The sequence below is a fragment of the Ictidomys tridecemlineatus genome, chromosome 4, assembly GCF_052094955.1.
Source record: "Ictidomys tridecemlineatus isolate mIctTri1 chromosome 4, mIctTri1.hap1, whole genome shotgun sequence".
NCBI classification, from domain to species: Eukaryota; Metazoa; Chordata; class Mammalia; order Rodentia; family Sciuridae; genus Ictidomys; species Ictidomys tridecemlineatus.
This window is the reverse complement of record NC_135480.1, coordinates 80,669,463-80,687,887: the sequence shown is the minus strand read 5'-3', so window position 1 is coordinate 80,687,887 and position 18,425 is coordinate 80,669,463. Positions and strand designations below refer to the sequence as shown.

General features: G+C 34.6%; 2 protein-coding genes across 8 annotated transcripts in view; one reads left to right on the top strand and one right to left on the bottom strand.

The window, feature by feature from the left end:
* Positions 1-7,456: 7,456 nt before the first annotated feature.
* On the bottom strand, positions 7,457-12,926 carry Ankrd49 (ankyrin repeat domain 49). Of its 2 annotated transcripts, none has more exons than XM_005337185.5 (3): positions 12,811-12,926; positions 10,129-10,480; positions 7,457-8,945 (listed from the first exon to the last, which is right to left on the bottom strand). In XM_005337185.5, exons 2-3 carry the CDS (start codon positions 10,384-10,386, stop codon positions 8,484-8,486), a joined length of 720 nt encoding a protein of 239 aa, XP_005337242.1. In that variant the 5' UTR covers positions 10,387-10,480; positions 12,811-12,926; the 3' UTR covers positions 7,457-8,483. The 2 variants fall into 2 exon arrangements, with proteins under 2 accessions (XP_005337242.1, XP_021590141.1); XM_021734466.3 differs by having other exon boundaries at positions 12,681-12,860.
* Positions 12,927-12,975: 49 nt separating this feature from the next.
* Mre11 (MRE11 double strand break repair nuclease) overlaps positions 12,976-18,425 on the top strand; it is a 65,490-nt gene continuing 60,040 nt past the window's right edge. For 2 of the 6 annotated variants that reach the window (XM_021734467.3, XM_078046884.1), the window contains exons 1-3: positions 13,159-13,352; positions 13,889-14,002; positions 16,208-16,340. In XM_021734467.3, coding sequence (XP_021590142.2) covers positions 13,330-13,352; positions 13,889-14,002; positions 16,208-16,340 — 270 coding nt within the window. In that variant the 5' untranslated portion in view covers positions 13,159-13,329. The other 4 variants (XM_005337186.5, XM_021734469.3, XM_021734468.3 and 1 more) reach the window with 4 other exon arrangements.

The following is an 18,425-nucleotide window of genomic DNA, read 5'->3' as shown; positions in this document are numbered from 1 at the left end:
AAAATTGAGCAGTTGATTTATCCTTTTTTCATTTCAATTACATGAAAAAGACCAACATGTCCACTAGATGGAGGCAAAATCTAAGACTAAAGTTTCTTTATAAAATAATGTAAAAATATTGTCTTTATCAAAGAAATAAAAAGTTAATAAAAGTCACCAAAGTTAATACATAACTTAATATTATTTAATGGCATTTTAGTAAAACCTAGGTGGCTTGAGTTTTTTATTCTGTGTTCAATTCTGTATCTATGAAATATGTCTCAAGAAATCAACTTTCTTCTGCTTAGTTTTGGAGTAATTGAATAAGCATTTGGATGTTTAATGCTATTGCTTTTTTTTTCAGAGAAGTAAATGCTATAACCACTTTGGTGGCCTATTTAAGATTCTAACAGTCTGATCTAAATTATTTTAAGAGCCAACCAAATCCTTCTCGTGTAGTATCTAGCCATCTTTTTAAACTTTGAAAACTGCCAAATGGACTAAGTTTTTGAGCTCATGTTTTATTTCCTATTCTATCATTTACTGGAGAAAATGCTCCTGGTTACAAAAAACTTGTTTCATGGGATTTAAAAGTTGCAGTCAATTGATTAAATGTGTATGTATGTGCCTGCACACATTATTTATAACTCACAGACCTTTGTGGAGATACAGCCCCAGAATTTGAGGAAGAGGCCATCATATTTCCCTGCTTACTATGAAAAATGACAGAGGAATAAAATTAGTCATCTTTGAATACCTACTTTAAAATCAACTTTATTGAAATATAACTTATATACAAAAACTATTTTATTAAAGGACTATTGAACTCAACGACTTTTAAGTTACATACACTTGCATAACCACCACCACAATCCAGATACAGAAAATTTAACCAACCCCAAATGATTTGTCCTGCCATTTTGAAATCCAGTCTGTGTCCCTGTTACCAACCTGTTTTTTCTTCTATCCATAAGTAAGTTCCTTTTTTACCCCAAATGAACTCTTATTTGTTCCAGTACCATTTGTTTGAGAGAATTTCCCATTCAATTCTTGGTACTTGTGTAAAAAAAAAAAAAAACAATTGGCCATCTATATCCAGATTTATTTCTAGACTCTATTCTTCTCTATTGACCTATATGTAGTCTATCTTCTAATACTGATGCCTTGATATTGATGTTTCATAGCTAATCTTGAAATCAGGATGTATAAGCCTCCTAACTTGGTTTTTCTTTTTGAAAACTGCTTTTGCTCTAATAATTGTCAACTGATGGTATTTTTGCTTATTTATGTTTTTATGCCATAAAATGCAATTTTCTACATACTGCATGATTTCACCTGTATGGATTTTATTTTGTTTTTCTTCATGCTTCCCACTCAATATACCAAGGATATAACCCAGGCCCTTGCATATTTGAGACAAGCACCCTGCCACTAAGGTGAATCCCCTTCCTCCACTTACATGAAGTAGTTAAAACAGGTAAGCACAGAGAAGCAGAGTAGAATGTGTTGTCAAGGGCTGGGAAAAGGGGGAAACGGGAGTAGACGCTCATTGGGTATAAAGGTTATGTTAGACAAGATGAGTAAGTTCTAGAGATCTGCTGTACAGTATTACATCTATGGATAACTATAATATATTGTATAATTAAAATTTTAAAAGGGGAGATTTTAAGTTAGATGTTCTTCCCATAATAAAATAAAGACATTTACATATAAAAAAAGAGCACGGAATTTTATGTGGAAGGCAAAATCAAATTAACAAATGTATATATGTATGTAATATATATTTTATATGTGGATATAGAGCATACATATTTAAATATATAGATGTAAATAATCAAATTTTAAAATATTGACTAAACCTTTAAAAACAAATTCAACTTTCCCACCATAAATGTATCACATAAAATAATATTAAAGAAATTAAAATTTTTTGGCTGTTATTATTGACAGACTTGTTATACACAGTTATTAATATTTAAGAACACTATAGGCGAAGAGCTGTTGTGGGAACTTGAGCTTTGTGGGAACTCACTTTGAAGAAAATACACTAAACAGGCAGAATAATTTAATCTCCAATCAACTTTACAAATACAGTGAATATTATATACAAGTGTGTGGTGAAGAGCACTTACCTTCATCACACACTAACTGCATGACAATGGGCCATTTACTTAATTTCTGCCAGCCCAACTTCCTTATTTTTACAATGACATCTACTGCATATGGCTATTGTGAGGCTTACATGAGATGGTGTATGTGAAGCACCTACAGCACAGTCGGCTCATAGTCAGCATTTAGCTATTAGCTCCTATAGGCTATCACAGTGGGTTGGTGTACCATGTCTTACATATGTAAGAATTTTCATAAAGAAGATAAGAGTCTATTTCATTCATGCTAAAGATGTTTGGGGGAGGTTGAAACATAGATATAGATTTTTTGTAATTATGATTTTTATATATCTCAACTTAGAATTCCCTTATAAAACAAAAGTGTTTGACAAAATAAATTATACCACATGATTTTTACATTTAAGTAACAAACTCAAAGACTCTAGGTCTGTAATAACATTAAGAGATTAATTTCTAAAAAATAAATTTTCTCTGCTTCTCCCCTTATTTACATTTGAACCTCCTAGCTTTCTCACCATGGCCTTCTTCCATGACAGAAGTGGTTCTCTCTTCTTATTTTTCTAGAAGCAAAGTCTTGTGTCAACTTCATTCAGCAAAACAATAAAAATTAACATTTATAATGGTGCAACCTATTAAAAATCAGAATGTTGCTATTATCTCAATTGAGACACAGAAATTAGATTTTTTTTAAATTGTAAACTCATCTGAGATAAGGGGTAAATTTCCTAGAGGCTAAAACTGAGTATAGGGATTAAGCTTTTCTTCTAAACAACATTCAGTATTAATGAGCTCTTTTTTTTTTCTAATTGTATGTTTTAGCCCAATTTTTGAATGTGTTCAATGATTCTATTAATAAAATACTAAAAACCTAGTCGGGCATGATGGTGCATGCCTGTGATCCCAGCAACTCAAAAGGTTGAGGCAGGAGGAGGATCACAAATTCAAGGACAGCCTTAGCAATTTAGTAAGGCCCTAAACAACTTAGTGAAACCCTGTCTCAAAATAAAAAAGGGCTATGACTAAGCATCCCTAGGTTCAATTCCTGGTACAGTTAAGCAAACAAAAACAAAATGAAACAGAACTAGAAGTAGAATCAATGATTATATGATTTTAAAAGATAGATTGATGAATATTTGAAATGCCTAACAAAATGAAAGGAAAACATATGCTTTAATTAAATTTACTTGCATGTTAATAAAACAACCATGTAGTTTTTCAAATTATGAAATCTTCTGCCTTATAGATATTTTATGCTATAAAGAAGGGGACATTGGGCAATGTCTGGAGACATTTTTGGTTGCCATAACTGGGAATGAGGGCCTGGAAGGTGCTGTTGGCATCTAGTGGGTACAGTCCAGGAGTACTTCTAAACATCCTACAGTACACTGGATGCCCACCACAATGACATTATGTGGCTCCAAATGTCAACAACATGAAGGTTTCTCAACCTTGCACACTGTTACTTTTCTAGATGGACTCATATCCAAGGGTGCAGACTAAAATCAAAAAGAAGGATGAAAGGACACTTATACATTTTTCTTGCTTTTGTTTCTTCTCATAAGGTTTACATATCTTCCAGTTTCAATAAGAAATATGCAAAAGCACATGAAAGTAAATCTGAATCCTACTCCTTTTTTTCTGGTACATGCTCTGAAGTACTTGATTCATCTTAGGTCTTCTTATGACCTCATAGCAGAGCCGTGTCTTTATTGATTGTCCTCTGCAATCAGTATATATTTTCTTCTTGAGATATTAAACTGAGGTTTGGAAAAACTTAATAGACAGATGATTTTTTCTCTTTCTTGAGTGATGGCAGGCTCACTTTCTCACTTTTTATTCGATGACTAAAAATTGCCTAAGGTAGATGTATATGAAAATAGAACATCAAGGACTGCTCAGGAGACAATGCTCTTTCTGAACTCAATTTAATTCTCAAAAGGTTTCCTAATTTTCAATTACTATACATCTAGTAGAGGTAAAATGCTGAACATATTGTAATATGAATGGAAAAATAAAACAAATTATCAGCTTGCTTTTCAATTGTATACACTATTTCTTTGATTAAGCTAATTTTCTGGCTCACAAATCTTGCTACAGTGAGATCCATTGGAGGATATGCCATGTCATTAAATCCAGAGTGAGGATTATTAGATGCACCTGAGTTTTGAATGGACAAAATGAAAGTAAAATCAGTTAAAAGAAACTGATTATTTCTTGTGGTTTTTATTCCTTTTGCTTAGTATTAACAAGAACCTACCTTGAAAAGAGGGGGAAATGGGTATGAATTTAAATAGCAACTCATTTAATAGGCATTGGGAAGATGCATATAGAATGAGCAATAAACTATTCAAGGTTTGTATTCATTCTGGAAATATACTCTCTTGGAATTTCCTTTCCCTCCTGTCCTTGCAATTATTTACCAAAATTCTTTTCATTTATCTTCTTTATTCCTTTAATTTTTTCTTCTTTTGGAGAACTTTGATCCTTGGTCAAGACCACTTAAAATAGGGTGGGCATTTTTTCTAGGAGTTTCTTAGATTCTTGAAAGAAGCTCTGTGCTGCAAATTTTACTGGAAAACTGTTAGGGACAACTATAGGAATATAAAGAGAGAGTTACTTAATTGGTCTTCAAGAATCCAAATACTTAAAAGAAGAAGGGCATATCTGCTTGGAATACTAGGGAAATAAAAAACTCAATACCACTTTTTGAGTACCTATTACCTAATAGGTATTATATCCACATTTATCTCATTTGTCCCCTGCAATGCTGTAACAAAACAGATATTATCCCCTTTTTACACATGAAAAAACTGAAATTATTTGCCCAAAGTTGCACATAAATGTGACTATCTCAGTTTAATTCTTCTCTTAACCAACCTGCTATATCTCCAGGGCATGTGTCATGCATCTACCTGTGCTGTTCAGTATAGCAGCTGCTATCAAATGTGGCTAGTCTGAATTCTGATATACTATAGAATATAGTATATATACTCTACTATAGTATGTGTACTATATATATACTATACTATATATATACTATGTACTATGTACTTTGAAGACTTAACTACAAAAAAAGTAGCATATCTCAGTAATTGTTAAATATGTATCTGATGTTGAAATTAATATTTTGGAAGCACTGGGTTAAAACATATTTTAAAAATCAATTTCATCCACTTTAGTTTAATGTGGCTACCAGGAAAAACTTAAAATTACATACAGCTCATATTATGTTTCCTTGTGATAGTACTATTTAATTTCTCCTTAGTTCTCTAGAAGTAAAATTTGGGGGTTTCCAAGGGAAATTTCCAGGAATTAAAAAAACACCAATAGGCTATATTCAATTCTTCTCTGTTTCTGAACTTACTAAATATGGACTTTAAGTTCCATTTAGAGGAAGCACTTTTTATTACACTGGTTTAATGGTAATCCTGCAGAACACTTGAAGGATCCCATGATAAGCTAATATTAATAAAGGCATAATTTATGATTTAGTAATCATATTTCATGGGCAGATTTCATAAATTCCTAGTCATTTTGGATAGGATGAAGATAGCATATATGTTGATCAGAAATAGAAAGCTAAAGCTATGGAACCAACTTAGGTACCCTTCAATAGATGAATGGATTAAAAATGTGTTATATACAATGGAATATTACTCAGCCATAATGAAGAATGAAATTATGGCATTTGCTGGTGGATGGATGGAACTGGATAATATTATGCTAAAAAACCAATCCCCAAAAAACAAAGGCTGAATATTCTGTTATGTGGATCCTAACACACAATAATGGGATAGGGGACAGAAGTTCATTGGATTCAGACAAAGGGGAATAAAGAGGGGGCTGGGATGAGAACAGGCAAGACAGTAGAATGAATTGGACATAACTTTCCTATGTTCATATATGAATATACGACCAGTGTAACTCCACATCATGTACAACCACAAGAATGGGAAATTATATTCCATGTATGTATGATATGCCAAAATACATTCTACTGCCATGTATAACTAAAAAGAATAAAAAAAAATAAGAGAGCTGATCCAGAGATTTCATTTCGGTATGAGACTCAAGCTTTTGGGTTTCTCTTGATCATGAGCTTCTAATGAGTAATGGATGCTACAAAGATGCCAAAAAACAGGAATAAATGAATGTCCTCACATTCCTATAGAAAGATTGTAAATCCCATTACTGTGGGAGGCTGTGGGCCACAAGGCTCCTGTAGTGTACTTGAGATTTATATAGGCAAAGCCAAATAGTTTCACCATGGGCCTATATATACCTTGAACAATAACAAGTTGTCTCTTCCTCAAGCAGACAAGTTAATCAAATTTAAGACCTCAGTTATAGAAAACAGATTTAAAAAAAAGTCTTTGGATAAACTTCAGAATTAGAGAAAATTTTGTTTGCCACTCAACTTTTGGCCTGCTTAAACTGTGAAAAACAGTACAGCTATGTGGTAGTCAAAAGCACAATTAGTAAATATTTCCTGTGGATAGTAGTAAATGTGAAGTACAAAGGATGCAAACAATAATAATTCTGCCCTCTAGGAGAGAGGCTTTATTTGTTCAAAGTTTGCTTTTTAGCATTGGTGAATGTTGAGGACTAAAAAATCCTTAAGAGTGGTCACAACTCAGTTCCTTATTAGATAGTCTTCTTTGGTTCCATAAAGGGAAAATTGACATAAAATCATGATATAACCCACTCCCAATTAAGAATGGAGCTGCAGGCTCTGTGAATTTCAGATAATCAGGCAGCCTCGCTCAGCAGTCTACTGGTATAGATGGGGTCCTACTCTACCATCACTGTCTGTCAGCTGTACTTATCATTTGGTGTCACTTGGACCAGAAAAAAACAGAAAGAAAGCAATCTCTTGTTTTCTGCACAAATATTTATATTAGGTATTGATACTCTAAAACCAAGGCCAGAGATCACAAAATAATTGAAGTTTTATAACTCTAGAGAATCTGTTATAATGACTCTGTTAATTTATTATCTTTAACTTTCTGAGATGATCCAATTCTGTTCTAAACAAAATCCTGCCACATGTATTTGATTAATAAATATTATTGCATAGTCTAGGGTGGTTGAGTCATGTGGGCTGGCTCAAGAGACAAAATTTGGTAGGCATTTAAAAAATATACTGAAGAAAAGCATAACTGGTTGTTTCCTTTCCCTACAATGTTAGTTCCAGTGTTTAGAGGTTAAGAGAAGATCCTTTGCGAATAGTCAAAGGAGCTAGGTATTCAATGGGAAACTGCTGAACACATGGAGAGAGTTGCATAAGCTGTTTGAATAAATATGCTATAAGTCAAACAAAATACACATGTTAAAAAAGAACTCACGCCTTTTCTCTTGTCAAACTTGCACTTTATTTTTCTTGAATATTTGTTTATCACTATCCACACTATGTGTTTTTTTTTTTTAAACCTGAGCCACTTGGTGGTTCTAGTCCCAATATAATCATAATCCCCTTACTCTTAGAATTCCTTACCCTTGTCACTTTGCTCTTGTAATGGTTTGAATAAACTGAGGACCTTGGAAAATTGATATTTTTGGTGAACTCAAAAGAGATTTTATGAGCAGAGGCTGACCCAGCAGGATTAGGCAAGTAAAACCAGTTGGGTAGCAGATATAATATGATCTCCTGGACTAAGGGATAGTTGTGTGCATCTCTAAAAGGTCATACTGACTCACCATAATAAGGATTATGTAGGTTAACCAGGGTGAGGTAGGACTGTGCACAGGGTTGTGTGAACTGTGGCAGGGGAGGCAGTATGTAAAATTCATGGACTAAATGCCCAGCTAACTACTTTTCAAAATTTTCTGTTATATAAAGAAAAAATCTAGGCTTTTTTTAATTGTATTTTTTAAAGTCACTAGTATGTTACTTTTTCTGGTTTACAGTGAAAGCAACTGAATTTGATAATGTAGACAGCTGAGCTGTTCCAATATATTTAAGACTTTTAAATTAAATTTGGAGTCACCTAACTTTATAAAAATACATGTTAATATATTAAATACTCAACAAAGATCCAGGATAATGGGGTATTTAAAAATACATTTCTCTTGGATCAGCACCAAAAATATCTTTAGTTTCTGTTCTACCCGTGTCAAGTTTTTAAGTAAAGGTAAGTTAAAATTATTCCTCTTAAAAATCACAACTCCACAGAAATCATTAAAGATATATCTAAACAACTCTCAAATACATTTTTGACATCAAGATCAGACGATTCACTAGGAAGAACATTATACTGAGTAGCACTGAATTTTTGTAGTAAGACTTTTGATGTCAACTTTGTATAATGGGAATATTTTATGTCACACACAAAGGAGGCACTGGTACTTACAAACTTAAGAAAATTACTAGAACTATTAAGACTGAGGTGAAGAATTTGTACAGCCTTCCACAATTTCAAAGAGGTAGTGATAGATACTTGTCCTCCTGGCAATATCAAATGCAGTTTCTTCCAAGTTGTTCTTCAAATCTGGTTTGATATAACGGTTCATTAGGAGGAGTTCTAGGGTCTCTTTGCTGTCTCTGTTTCCAGCAGCAAGATGCAAGGGAGTCAGAAGGCCTTTTGTTTGAGCATTGACATCTGCATCATGCTGAAGTAAGAAAGAAGCCACTCTGGTATTGTTCCACTTACAAGCACTATGCAGAGGTGTCCAGCCATCCACAGTTACTGCATGCACATCTGCCCCTTGCGCAACCAGTTCACGGACAATATCTAAATGTCCACTGTAGGCTGCTCGATGAAGAGGGGTATACTCATCCTCATCTCTAGTGTTTACATGAGTGGCTTTCTCAGAAAGTAGTCTCTGCACTGTAGTAAGCTGAAAAGGAAAAAAAAAAAAAAAGAGCTCTTCAAAAAACCCAACTCGAAGCAAAACAATAAATAAAGAAAATGAAATTGTTCAGCAGTTTTACATTTAATTAAGTTAAATAAAAAACTGTTAAGAGATGAATTTTAAAATGAAAATAATTTAAGATTTCTTTTTTGGGGCAATAGGGCAACTGGTTTACTAATGAACAATTTAGTGTTAACTATACTCAGTTGCTTCTAAGAATCTGATTCTCTGAATATCAAACCACACATTTAGTCCTGGTCTAATTAAGACTTACTGCACAAAAGCTTTAGCCCTAAATGAATAATACAGGCTATAATTATGTTTACTATTCTATATTTCATCTGCAAAGGAAATATAACATTAATTTTCTTATAATAGCATCATTCGAATAAATAGTATATAAAACTTATAAAAATGAAATTTCCTTTAAGAATAAAATGGTGAAAGGAAATCCAAGGACTTAAAGGCTCAATTCCTTCTGAATATGACCTCAGAAACTTGCCACCAGGCAGTGATTTTCAGTTTAATTTATGAACCTCTAGAGGGCTGCTGGGTGTTCTAGAGCTAAAAAGCTATTAAACAATGCTAAATTCTTATAGGTATTAGTTTACCAACAGACATGGGAGAACATAATAAAGTGAAGTGGAAGTGGCCAAGTAGAAAGAATAGTTTTTTCGTGTTAATTCTACTAGGATAATCCTGGGAAAATTAATATTAACACTTATTGTATGGATACGTGAGGATTAAATAAAACAATGTAGTAAGCTAACTGGTACAGTTGGTATTTAATAAATGTTAATTTCCATTTTACCTATTTTAAACAATGTTTACCCATAGGATAATTCTAATAACTTATAAATGCTTTAAAAATATAGATAATTGCTTGCTATCCTTATTGTTAATTATTCTTAAACCCCCAAATAATACCTAACATGACAGTTTATAATTTAATATGTGCTTTTGCGTACATTGCTTAATTTGATTCTCACCATCCTGTACAACAGAGACAGATATTATGGTGGCCATTTTTACATATAAGAAACTAGAGGTTCAGAAATGGAATTTGCTCAAAGATCAAATAGAGGGGTGGGGCAGGTCTTTAGGTTCTAAACCCAAAGTTTTTCTTACTATGTTATGGTTCCCCTTTTTTCCTTTTTTTTTTTTTTACCCGATTTTTTTCAGCAGCCCAAAGCAGCAATTTGCTTGGATCTTTCTCCATTTTTTTTTCTTGTAATTGATACCACTCTTCATTTTTTTCATCTTGCTCTTCATCTTCATCAGAATTGCCTACCCAGAGACTTTGGGTACCAGTGGGAATAAGATGTCCATGTGTTTCCAACAATTCAAGTTGATTAAAATGTTCAGAAAAGTCCAAAGAATTCTCTGGGTCTGGTTTTCCTTCATCATTTATTTTTGTTTTTTCCATTTTTAAATACTATTCTAAGTAAAAAGCATTTCAAATGCTAGGATATAATCTTTCTAGGGATGAATTATGCCTGCTTTATTGTTTTCATCAAGATCTGAAAACACAAACACAAAAATTATTAGCAAAACACTAACTGAAGCTTTATCAATAGCACAGAAACCAGTTTTGCAAGCATGCACAAATAAACATTATCTAAACTGGTTGTTTTCTCAAGATGCTCATTAATCATATTAAATACTGGAGCTAACAGATTTCAGTTATCTATGATCTTTAACGATCTAGCCATTCTTCTTTTCCTTCTAGTAAATGAATGGCTATGCCTGTTATTTTGAACCTATTAGTTTAAGTATGATGGTATTCAGTGGAGGGTGATGAATGCTTAAATTTTTTGAAGTATAACTAATACAATAAATACAGATATAATGACAATTTTTATAAACCAGATGCATAGATAATACAAAGCATAAACAAAAATTTCTAGTTTTTAAGAGACAATTTGAAAAAATTCTTAAGACAAAATAGGCCCCAAATGATATCTTTCCCAAATCTCTCACTGGTACAGATAATTTTATCACTATATTTGTAATAATTATCCTATTTCTACTTTAATAATTTCAGGCCTAGGAAAACTAATTGCTTCAAAAAGTAGACCTATTTGCTGACAGAAAACTATAGTTCTTAGTTGGCTCCTTGTTTCTGAACTGAATTTTGGTTGTCATTTACTCATTCACTCAAAAAATATGATTTTTTAGGAACTGGGATTCAATAATGAACAAGATCCATGTCTTTTCCTCAAGAAGATTCCTGTCTGGTGCAGGTGACTGCAAAGATAATATGAGCCCTATCTAGATACCTTGAGTATATAGGAGGGTCATAATTCACCCATTCCTGGAGATGGAAGAAAGCTTCCGGCAGATGTTTATTCTACTTAGCTGCAATATTAATTTACAAATTAATATCAGCTTAAAGAGTTACAGAGCACATAAGCCTTAATCAATTAAAGAAAATGAAAATGTTATTTTAAAAATATAATTTATCAGTCTCCAAACTGCACTTTTTGAAATCTTAACCAATCTTTCAAGACTGTTCTCAGAATGTTCTCCCTTTCATTCGTTCTTGAACCTCCCAATTAGATCTTTCTCCTTTGTTCTTTTTGGTGCTATATTTTGTCTTGTTTTACCATGAACTTTGTTTCTGATGCTTAAAGATCATGAACTTAAGGCTAGGGACTTTGTTTAACTAACATTTAAGTTCCACTTGTATACAGCAAGTATTGAGAAACAGCAATAGTATTAAATTTAATTAAAGCCCTGTCATTTGATTCTGCCTGGAATAGATTCTGAGAAGATCCAGAATTAGTCATACACCTAAGATACTAATTTTGTTCTACTAAATTCCACAAATTTAAGAATATACAAATCTACTGTGATATTAAATATTGCTTACTAGAAGCAGGATCATGAAACTCAAGCTTAAATCTATCACTTATGACCAGTAACTTCTCTAGGTCTGTAACTTCATTGTAAAATGTAAGGATTGTACAAAGAATTTCTAAGGTCCATCCAACTTTTTGGAGTCTATTGAGAGACCTCATCGGACTTGCTTTGTGTTATATTAGTTCCCTTGGAGTTTCCACTTTTTTCTTTATTCTCAAGCTATTTTCTGAACCTCGCAACACAAAAGTGATCAAATTCATTAAATAGGTAACAGATACCTACATAAAGTATGGATCGCTTGTATTTACATCAGATATAATAATATTTTAGCACAAATCTCACTGACTTCCCACAAGAAGTCTTTCTTTTTCCATAGCCCTTCATATAAATTCTGAACTTTTAAAGTTCCAGATAAAATATATTTAATTTAAAAAGTCAAACCCAGATGCATCTTCTTCGTTCAGGGTTTAAAAATAAAATGATCAAGATTCTTACTCGATGATATCCGATTAGGAAGTAATAGGGTGACAAATTCAGTGACAGATTAAAACAACCTGTTAAATTCAGATCAAGGACCCTTCTGTGGAGCTGAAAGCCCGATCTTCAAATTAAAAAGTTCCACATTACTTTTACTGCACTATATTTTGTTCTCAGCAAAACGCAGTACAGATGTGCTGAAGCCGGGGATTCACGGGCGACAAGGGGGAGCAGGGAATAAAGTCTGAGAACTAGAGGGTGTAGTGAGGCGGGCGGGGCGGAGGAAAGACGGCCGCCAGACCCGACTCTGCCACCGGCTAGTCACTCGCAGGCCCGCGGCCTTCCAAACAGCCCAAATCGAAGAAGCCACCATGATCTTACCTAGGACCCGCCAAATGGCCTGACCTCCAGGGCTCGGTAAGGGCCTAAGGTGACCACCCCTTTGGACCCAGTAGTTCTTAACTGCTACTCAACCTGGAAACCTGGTCCGGGACCTGGAGGAATTACCCACCTTACAGAGGAAAGTCGCCGCTGCGAATCTTGCTTCCGGGTTTGTCCCCTGGGCTGCTCAGGATTGGCTCCCGTACGGGGGCGGGGCCTTACCGCTACTTTCCTTACCCCCTCTCGACATTCCGCAGCCAATGAAACTCGAAGAGGACTTGAGAAGTCTACGTCATTAACGAGACATCGCGAGAAACACAGATGCTGTTCTCTCGCGCCTAATTCAGGTTTATGACCCTTGGTGTTTCCGAGGCAGACTGCTTGCTTTTCTACTCACGAATCCCTCCCCTTCTTCCTGGATAGAAGACAGTCTTGGTCTAGAAGGTGGGGCTTTGAAGAGTCCAAGTGTGGGGTAATTTAGGCATCGTATCCATCTCCTAGCTTTCTAGGTTCTGAGGCGGAAGCCCAGACTGAATGGGACGCTCTGGCGAGCGTGGGCCGCGGAGTCGGCTGAGGAGGGGTGTAGAGAGCTCATGGCTCTGACTTCGAGTCCCACCGCGGCTAGAGCTTGGCGACTCTTGGAATCCCAATGCAACCTGGAACTCCGGACGTGTAAGCCGGTGACAGCTTTTCCTTCCCAAGTCTGACTACTTAAAAGTTGTCCTGCAGGCTCTCAAAGGTGTTTCTCCACGTGTTTGATTTATTTTTTTCTAGCTTTAAACATGGAGTCCCTCTCTTATGAAAACAATCCCGATCTTTTAAAAAGGTTGTTTTGGGCCAGGAAATATGGGATTGCCGCTATACTCCAGAAAATCCTATGCGTACAATTTAACACCCAGAATTGTGTGCTGTATTAGAATCTTACGTGACCCTTACCGTACTTTTATTAATATGCATTAATTTTGCATAAGAGCAAGGGAAAAGAAACACTGTTATGTTAACCATAGCAGTGATATTAAAGTGGCACTGAAGATGAGTTATTGTCTATTATAAACTCATTAAAAAATAATAGTAGGCGCTTAGATGAAAATGAGACTTTCAGAATTGCCAGTCTGATTATTTAAGAAGTCTGTACCTATGCAGCCTAATTGAAAATGGTTAAATATGTGCAACCTTTTAACAAATATGTTTTTGATATTTGTTTTTAGAATTTGGAAACGATTGACACATTTGAACACAGGACCTAGGAGTTATTGGAGAGAAATCTTGCCCTTGTGGAGCCCTACTGACCATAAAAAAAAAATGAGTACTGCTGATGCACTGTAAGCCCATCTTGCCTTATAGAATCCTTTGGTTACTTTGGGTTTACAATGATTATTAACTATGACCACCTTAAAAAAAATAAATTAGCTGGTAATACTAGAGGCTTAGGAGGTTGAGGCAGGAAGATCACGAGTTCAAAGCTAGCCTCAGCAAAAGCAAGGTGCTAAGCTACTAAGTGAGACCTTGTCTCTAAATAAGAAACAAAATAGGCTTGGGGATGTGGCTCAGTGGTCCAGTCCTCCTGAGTTCAATCCCCAGTATCCCCAACCAAAAAAAAATTACCAGTAAATAAAGAAATTGCCTGTGAACAGAAGTGTTAATCATCAAAAAGAATATTTTCAATGTTTAAAAATCCATTCTATATGTTTATTAAAACTGTGAAGCTATAGATTGGAGTCTTGGAGTACTTTGTTATGTTGCTGTAGTAAGGTTATATTCTTAGACTTTATTAAAATATTGAAGCTATAGATAGCCTTGAATTTTCATGATAAAGTTTTATTCATGAAGTTCTGTTTAAGCAGATTTTTAGAGTAAATTAATGTAGTATCAAATATATTGAAAATGAATTTGGATAAAGTCTAAATAAATAAAAGTCCTAAAAATGTTAGGTGGAAAAAGCCTTAGACTTTGAGTCTTTCATTGTAGTTTTAAGACATTGGTGAAAATTAGACATATGACCTTGGAAATTCAGCAGTTCTCTAAGCCTAGCCTCAATTTCTTAATTTGTATAATTGGAATAATCATGCCTTTCTCAGATTAGTTTTGAGATTTAAATGAGAGAAATCATGTGAAAATACTTTATACATTGCTGTGGAAGGATGTAGTAATGTGATCTGAAAAGCTTGTATACAGTAATCAGAACTTTGTGCATATCATTTTTGAAGTTACTGAAGAGAAATATTTCTGGAAATGCTTTTCATATATTAATATTTTAATTTTGTATAAAAAGGGCTGGGGATGTGGCTCAAGCGGTAGCGTGCTGGCCTGGCATGTGTTCGGCCTGGGTTCCATCCTTAGCACCACATACAAAGATGTTGTGTCCGCCGAAAACTAAAAAAAAAAAAATTTTTTTTTAAATAATAATAATTTTGTATAAAAAGATTTAAAGGGGCTGGGTTGAGCTCAGTGGTAGAGTGCTTGCCTAACATGTGTTAGGCACTGGGTTTGATCCTCAGCACCACAAAAAAATAAAATAAAAGCATTATGTCTATCTACAATTTAAAAAATAATAATAAAAAGATTTTGGGGCTGGGGATGTGGCTCAAGCGGTAACGAGCTCGCCTGGCATGCACGGGGTGCTGGGTTCGATCCTCAGCACCACATAAAAATAAAAATAAAGATGTTGTGTCCACCAAAAACTGAAAAAATAAATATTAAAAAAATTCTCTCTTCTCTCTCTCTCAAAAAAAAAAGATTTTAAAGATTATAGTTTAGTAAAAATAACCTGAGTTTTCATGTGGCTTTTAGTTCTGTTTCTGAAATTAGTTGAGTGATAAATCAATTTTTCAGTATCTAGACTTTTCATTTTTCAGGTATAATAATGCCTACCTCGTTATTGACTAGGAGTTATGATGAGATCATAGATATAAAAGTATTTGGAAAATTAAAATTTACATTGTTTAAGAGAATATTAATTGCTATTCCAGTGCTGCTTCACATGAAATTACCTCTGCCAGATTTTATTTGAATTGAAATTTCTTTTTTCACTTGGTAAAATTTATTAATGAAAAGTTAACTTTTTATTGAAAGTACAGTCAAGCAGGTGTTTCCAGGAGCCTGAATGTAAATTACTAGCACAATAGTATAAAATCTACCTACAAACTTAGAGGAAGACTTTTTAAACTTGATTTTCCTAGATTGTAAAATCAAATAACCAAATCTAGTAATCAAGATCAAAGCTCTTTGGGTTTTTGTGCTGGGACAGAATAGGAAAACAAGCAGGCCTTTAGGTTTATTATAACAGGATTATAAATTTTTGAAGCAGTTACAGAACCTTTTAAAACTTATGTACAAATTTGTTATGTATTGAATTAGTGGTTAGAAAAATTATGTGACGTTGAGTACTTCAGATTTTCAGAACAAGTTTAACAGTAGAAAAATGACTTTACTCCTAATTGCTGTTATTTATTTTATGCTTACGTCTTAACTTACTTGAATATCCTTTTAATGCATTATATTGAAATGATATTTATTTTTTAATACAGTGATGATGAAAATACATTTAAAATCTTAGTTGCAACTGATATTCACCTTGGATTTATGGAGAAAGATGCAGTCAGAGGAAATGATACATTTGTCACATTTGATGAAATTTTAAGACTTGCCCAGGAAAATGAAGTGAGTTTGATGTATATATTTGTGTGATTCTACTATATTTCTTTGGTCAATAGTTTCTTGTCTCTTAGGTTAGATTTATTTTTAGAGGCTCTTGTGCTGATGTGGCCTCCTTACATATCAATATACTAAAAACTCAAAGCAGATTCTGTTTGTGTCCTTAATAACAGTAGGATCTACTCTGGTAAATAGTCTTAAAATTTACAAATATATTATGAGGCATTTGATGAATGCATGGTCTTGTGGTAGTTTCTATTTGAAATGAAAAGATTTATATTATAGTTTATGCTTTCAAAGAACATGGCAAATCCAAATGTGAGATATGATATACAAAATACTCAGATACAAGGTCACATGTGGTAAGTGTTGGGTGCAGAGCAGGCTGAACTGTGTTGTCTGCAGGGCAGGCTGAACAGATGTTGGCTGCAAGATAGCCCACACACTGAAACCCCCCTCTATCTGGTCCTTTATCACCTGTTTGCCTCAAGTCTGAACATTCAACCCTGCTCAAGGCTGAACACTTAACCCCCCCTTGGGCCAACAAGGCAGCTTGCAGACCCAGAGGCCCCATTAGATTTGGGCTATAAAAACTCCCTCCTACCAGGCCCCCCTCTCTCTTGCTCGCTCTCTCTTGCTCTCTCTCTCTCTCTTGCTATCTCTCTTGCTATCTCTCTTGCTTTCTCTGTCTCTCTCCTGCGTGTGCTTCCTCTCTCTCTCTCTCTCTTTCTTTTTCTCTCTTTTCTCCTCTGTTGCACTGCTGCAATAAAGATCTTTTGGTTGCTCCAAGTGTTGTGGTCACTTTCCTTTCAGTAAGAGTTTTAAGAAAATCATATAGTATTTCCTGGGAGTTTTAGAGGTGGAAGAGATGACATTTAGATGAGGATAGCAAGATGAGTTTAATGAAAGAGGTGACATTAAATTGAGCTTTGAAGGAGGGCTGGATTTTGGTACTTGAAGAGCACAGAGAATGTATGTTCAAGGTGTAGCAGGAATGAAGGCACAGGCATGAAAAAGTTTCAAGTATGTTAGATGACTAGCAGGTTGGTTTGGCTCACCTATAGGCCATGTATCAGAAGGTGTGCCTAAAGACTAGAAATGAGGGTTTGAACTCCTTTAAGGAGAGCTTTGTATGCCAGAGTGAATAAGGAGTTTGTTCCCATTTCTATAGAAAGTCTCTGGCAGCAGGGTAGTATGGCTTGAATCAGACCAGTTTTAGATCTTTAAAAAGATACAAGGTCAAAGATCTTTAAAAAGATCTTTTTAAAAACAGTAGCATTAGGAGTAGAAAAGAGGAAGTTAATGCAAAAGATAATACATGATAAAATTTATAATGTTTGGATAGTTGTTGATGGTGAGGATGAGGGAAAAGGAAAGACAATAATTAAAGTGTATTGAGTCTGGGTGAATGGTGGTACTGGTATTAGAAATAGGGAAGTAAGAATACCGTATGCGTCATGTGTAATGATGCACACCTGTGTTCCCATTGGCTCTGGAGGCTAAGGCAGGAGAATAGTAAGTTCAAAGCCAGCCTCAGCAACTTATCGAGGACCTACTAAGGCCCTAAGCAGCTCAGTGAGACCCTGTCTCTAAATAAAAAAATATAAAAAAGGGCTGGGGATATGGCCCAATGGTTAAGTGTCCATGGGTTAAAATCCCCAGTACAAAAAACCCCCCAAAACCCTGAGCACTCTGTGATCTTATTCTGTTTTATTTTTTTCATAGTCTCACCTGAAATAATTCAGTGAATTGTTTATTATCTGTATTCTCTACTGGAGGGTAAATTCCATGAGAGTGAAAAATCTTTCCTGCTTGTTCATTCTGTATTTAAATATTTATAAAAGATCTAAAAAGCTATAGGAGCTCTTAGAACTTTGTTAATTGAGCTAGGAAATAGCTAGTATCAACTCCTTTTAAGATGGATTCTTCTTTCCCTGAGGGCAGAGAAACTTGTAACCAAAGGAAGTCTGTTTCCTGCTAGAGTCTCCTGGAAATGCTCTTTTCTTTTTAACTCTTAGGCCCTAAAGCATTTCTTTCCCTGTGCACAAGCTTCTTCTCTTGTCCATTCCTTCCATCTTGTTTCCTAATTCC

Coding starts and splice junctions, on each gene's coding strand:
- Ankrd49 (XM_005337185.5), bottom strand. CDS start 10,386: ATGGAAAAAACAAAAATAAATGATGAAGGAAAACCAGACCCAGAGAAT. Junction 8,946..10,128: donor GGGCTGCTGAAAAAAATCGG/GTAAAAAAAAAA, acceptor TTTCCTTTTCAG/CTTACTACAGTGCAGAGACT.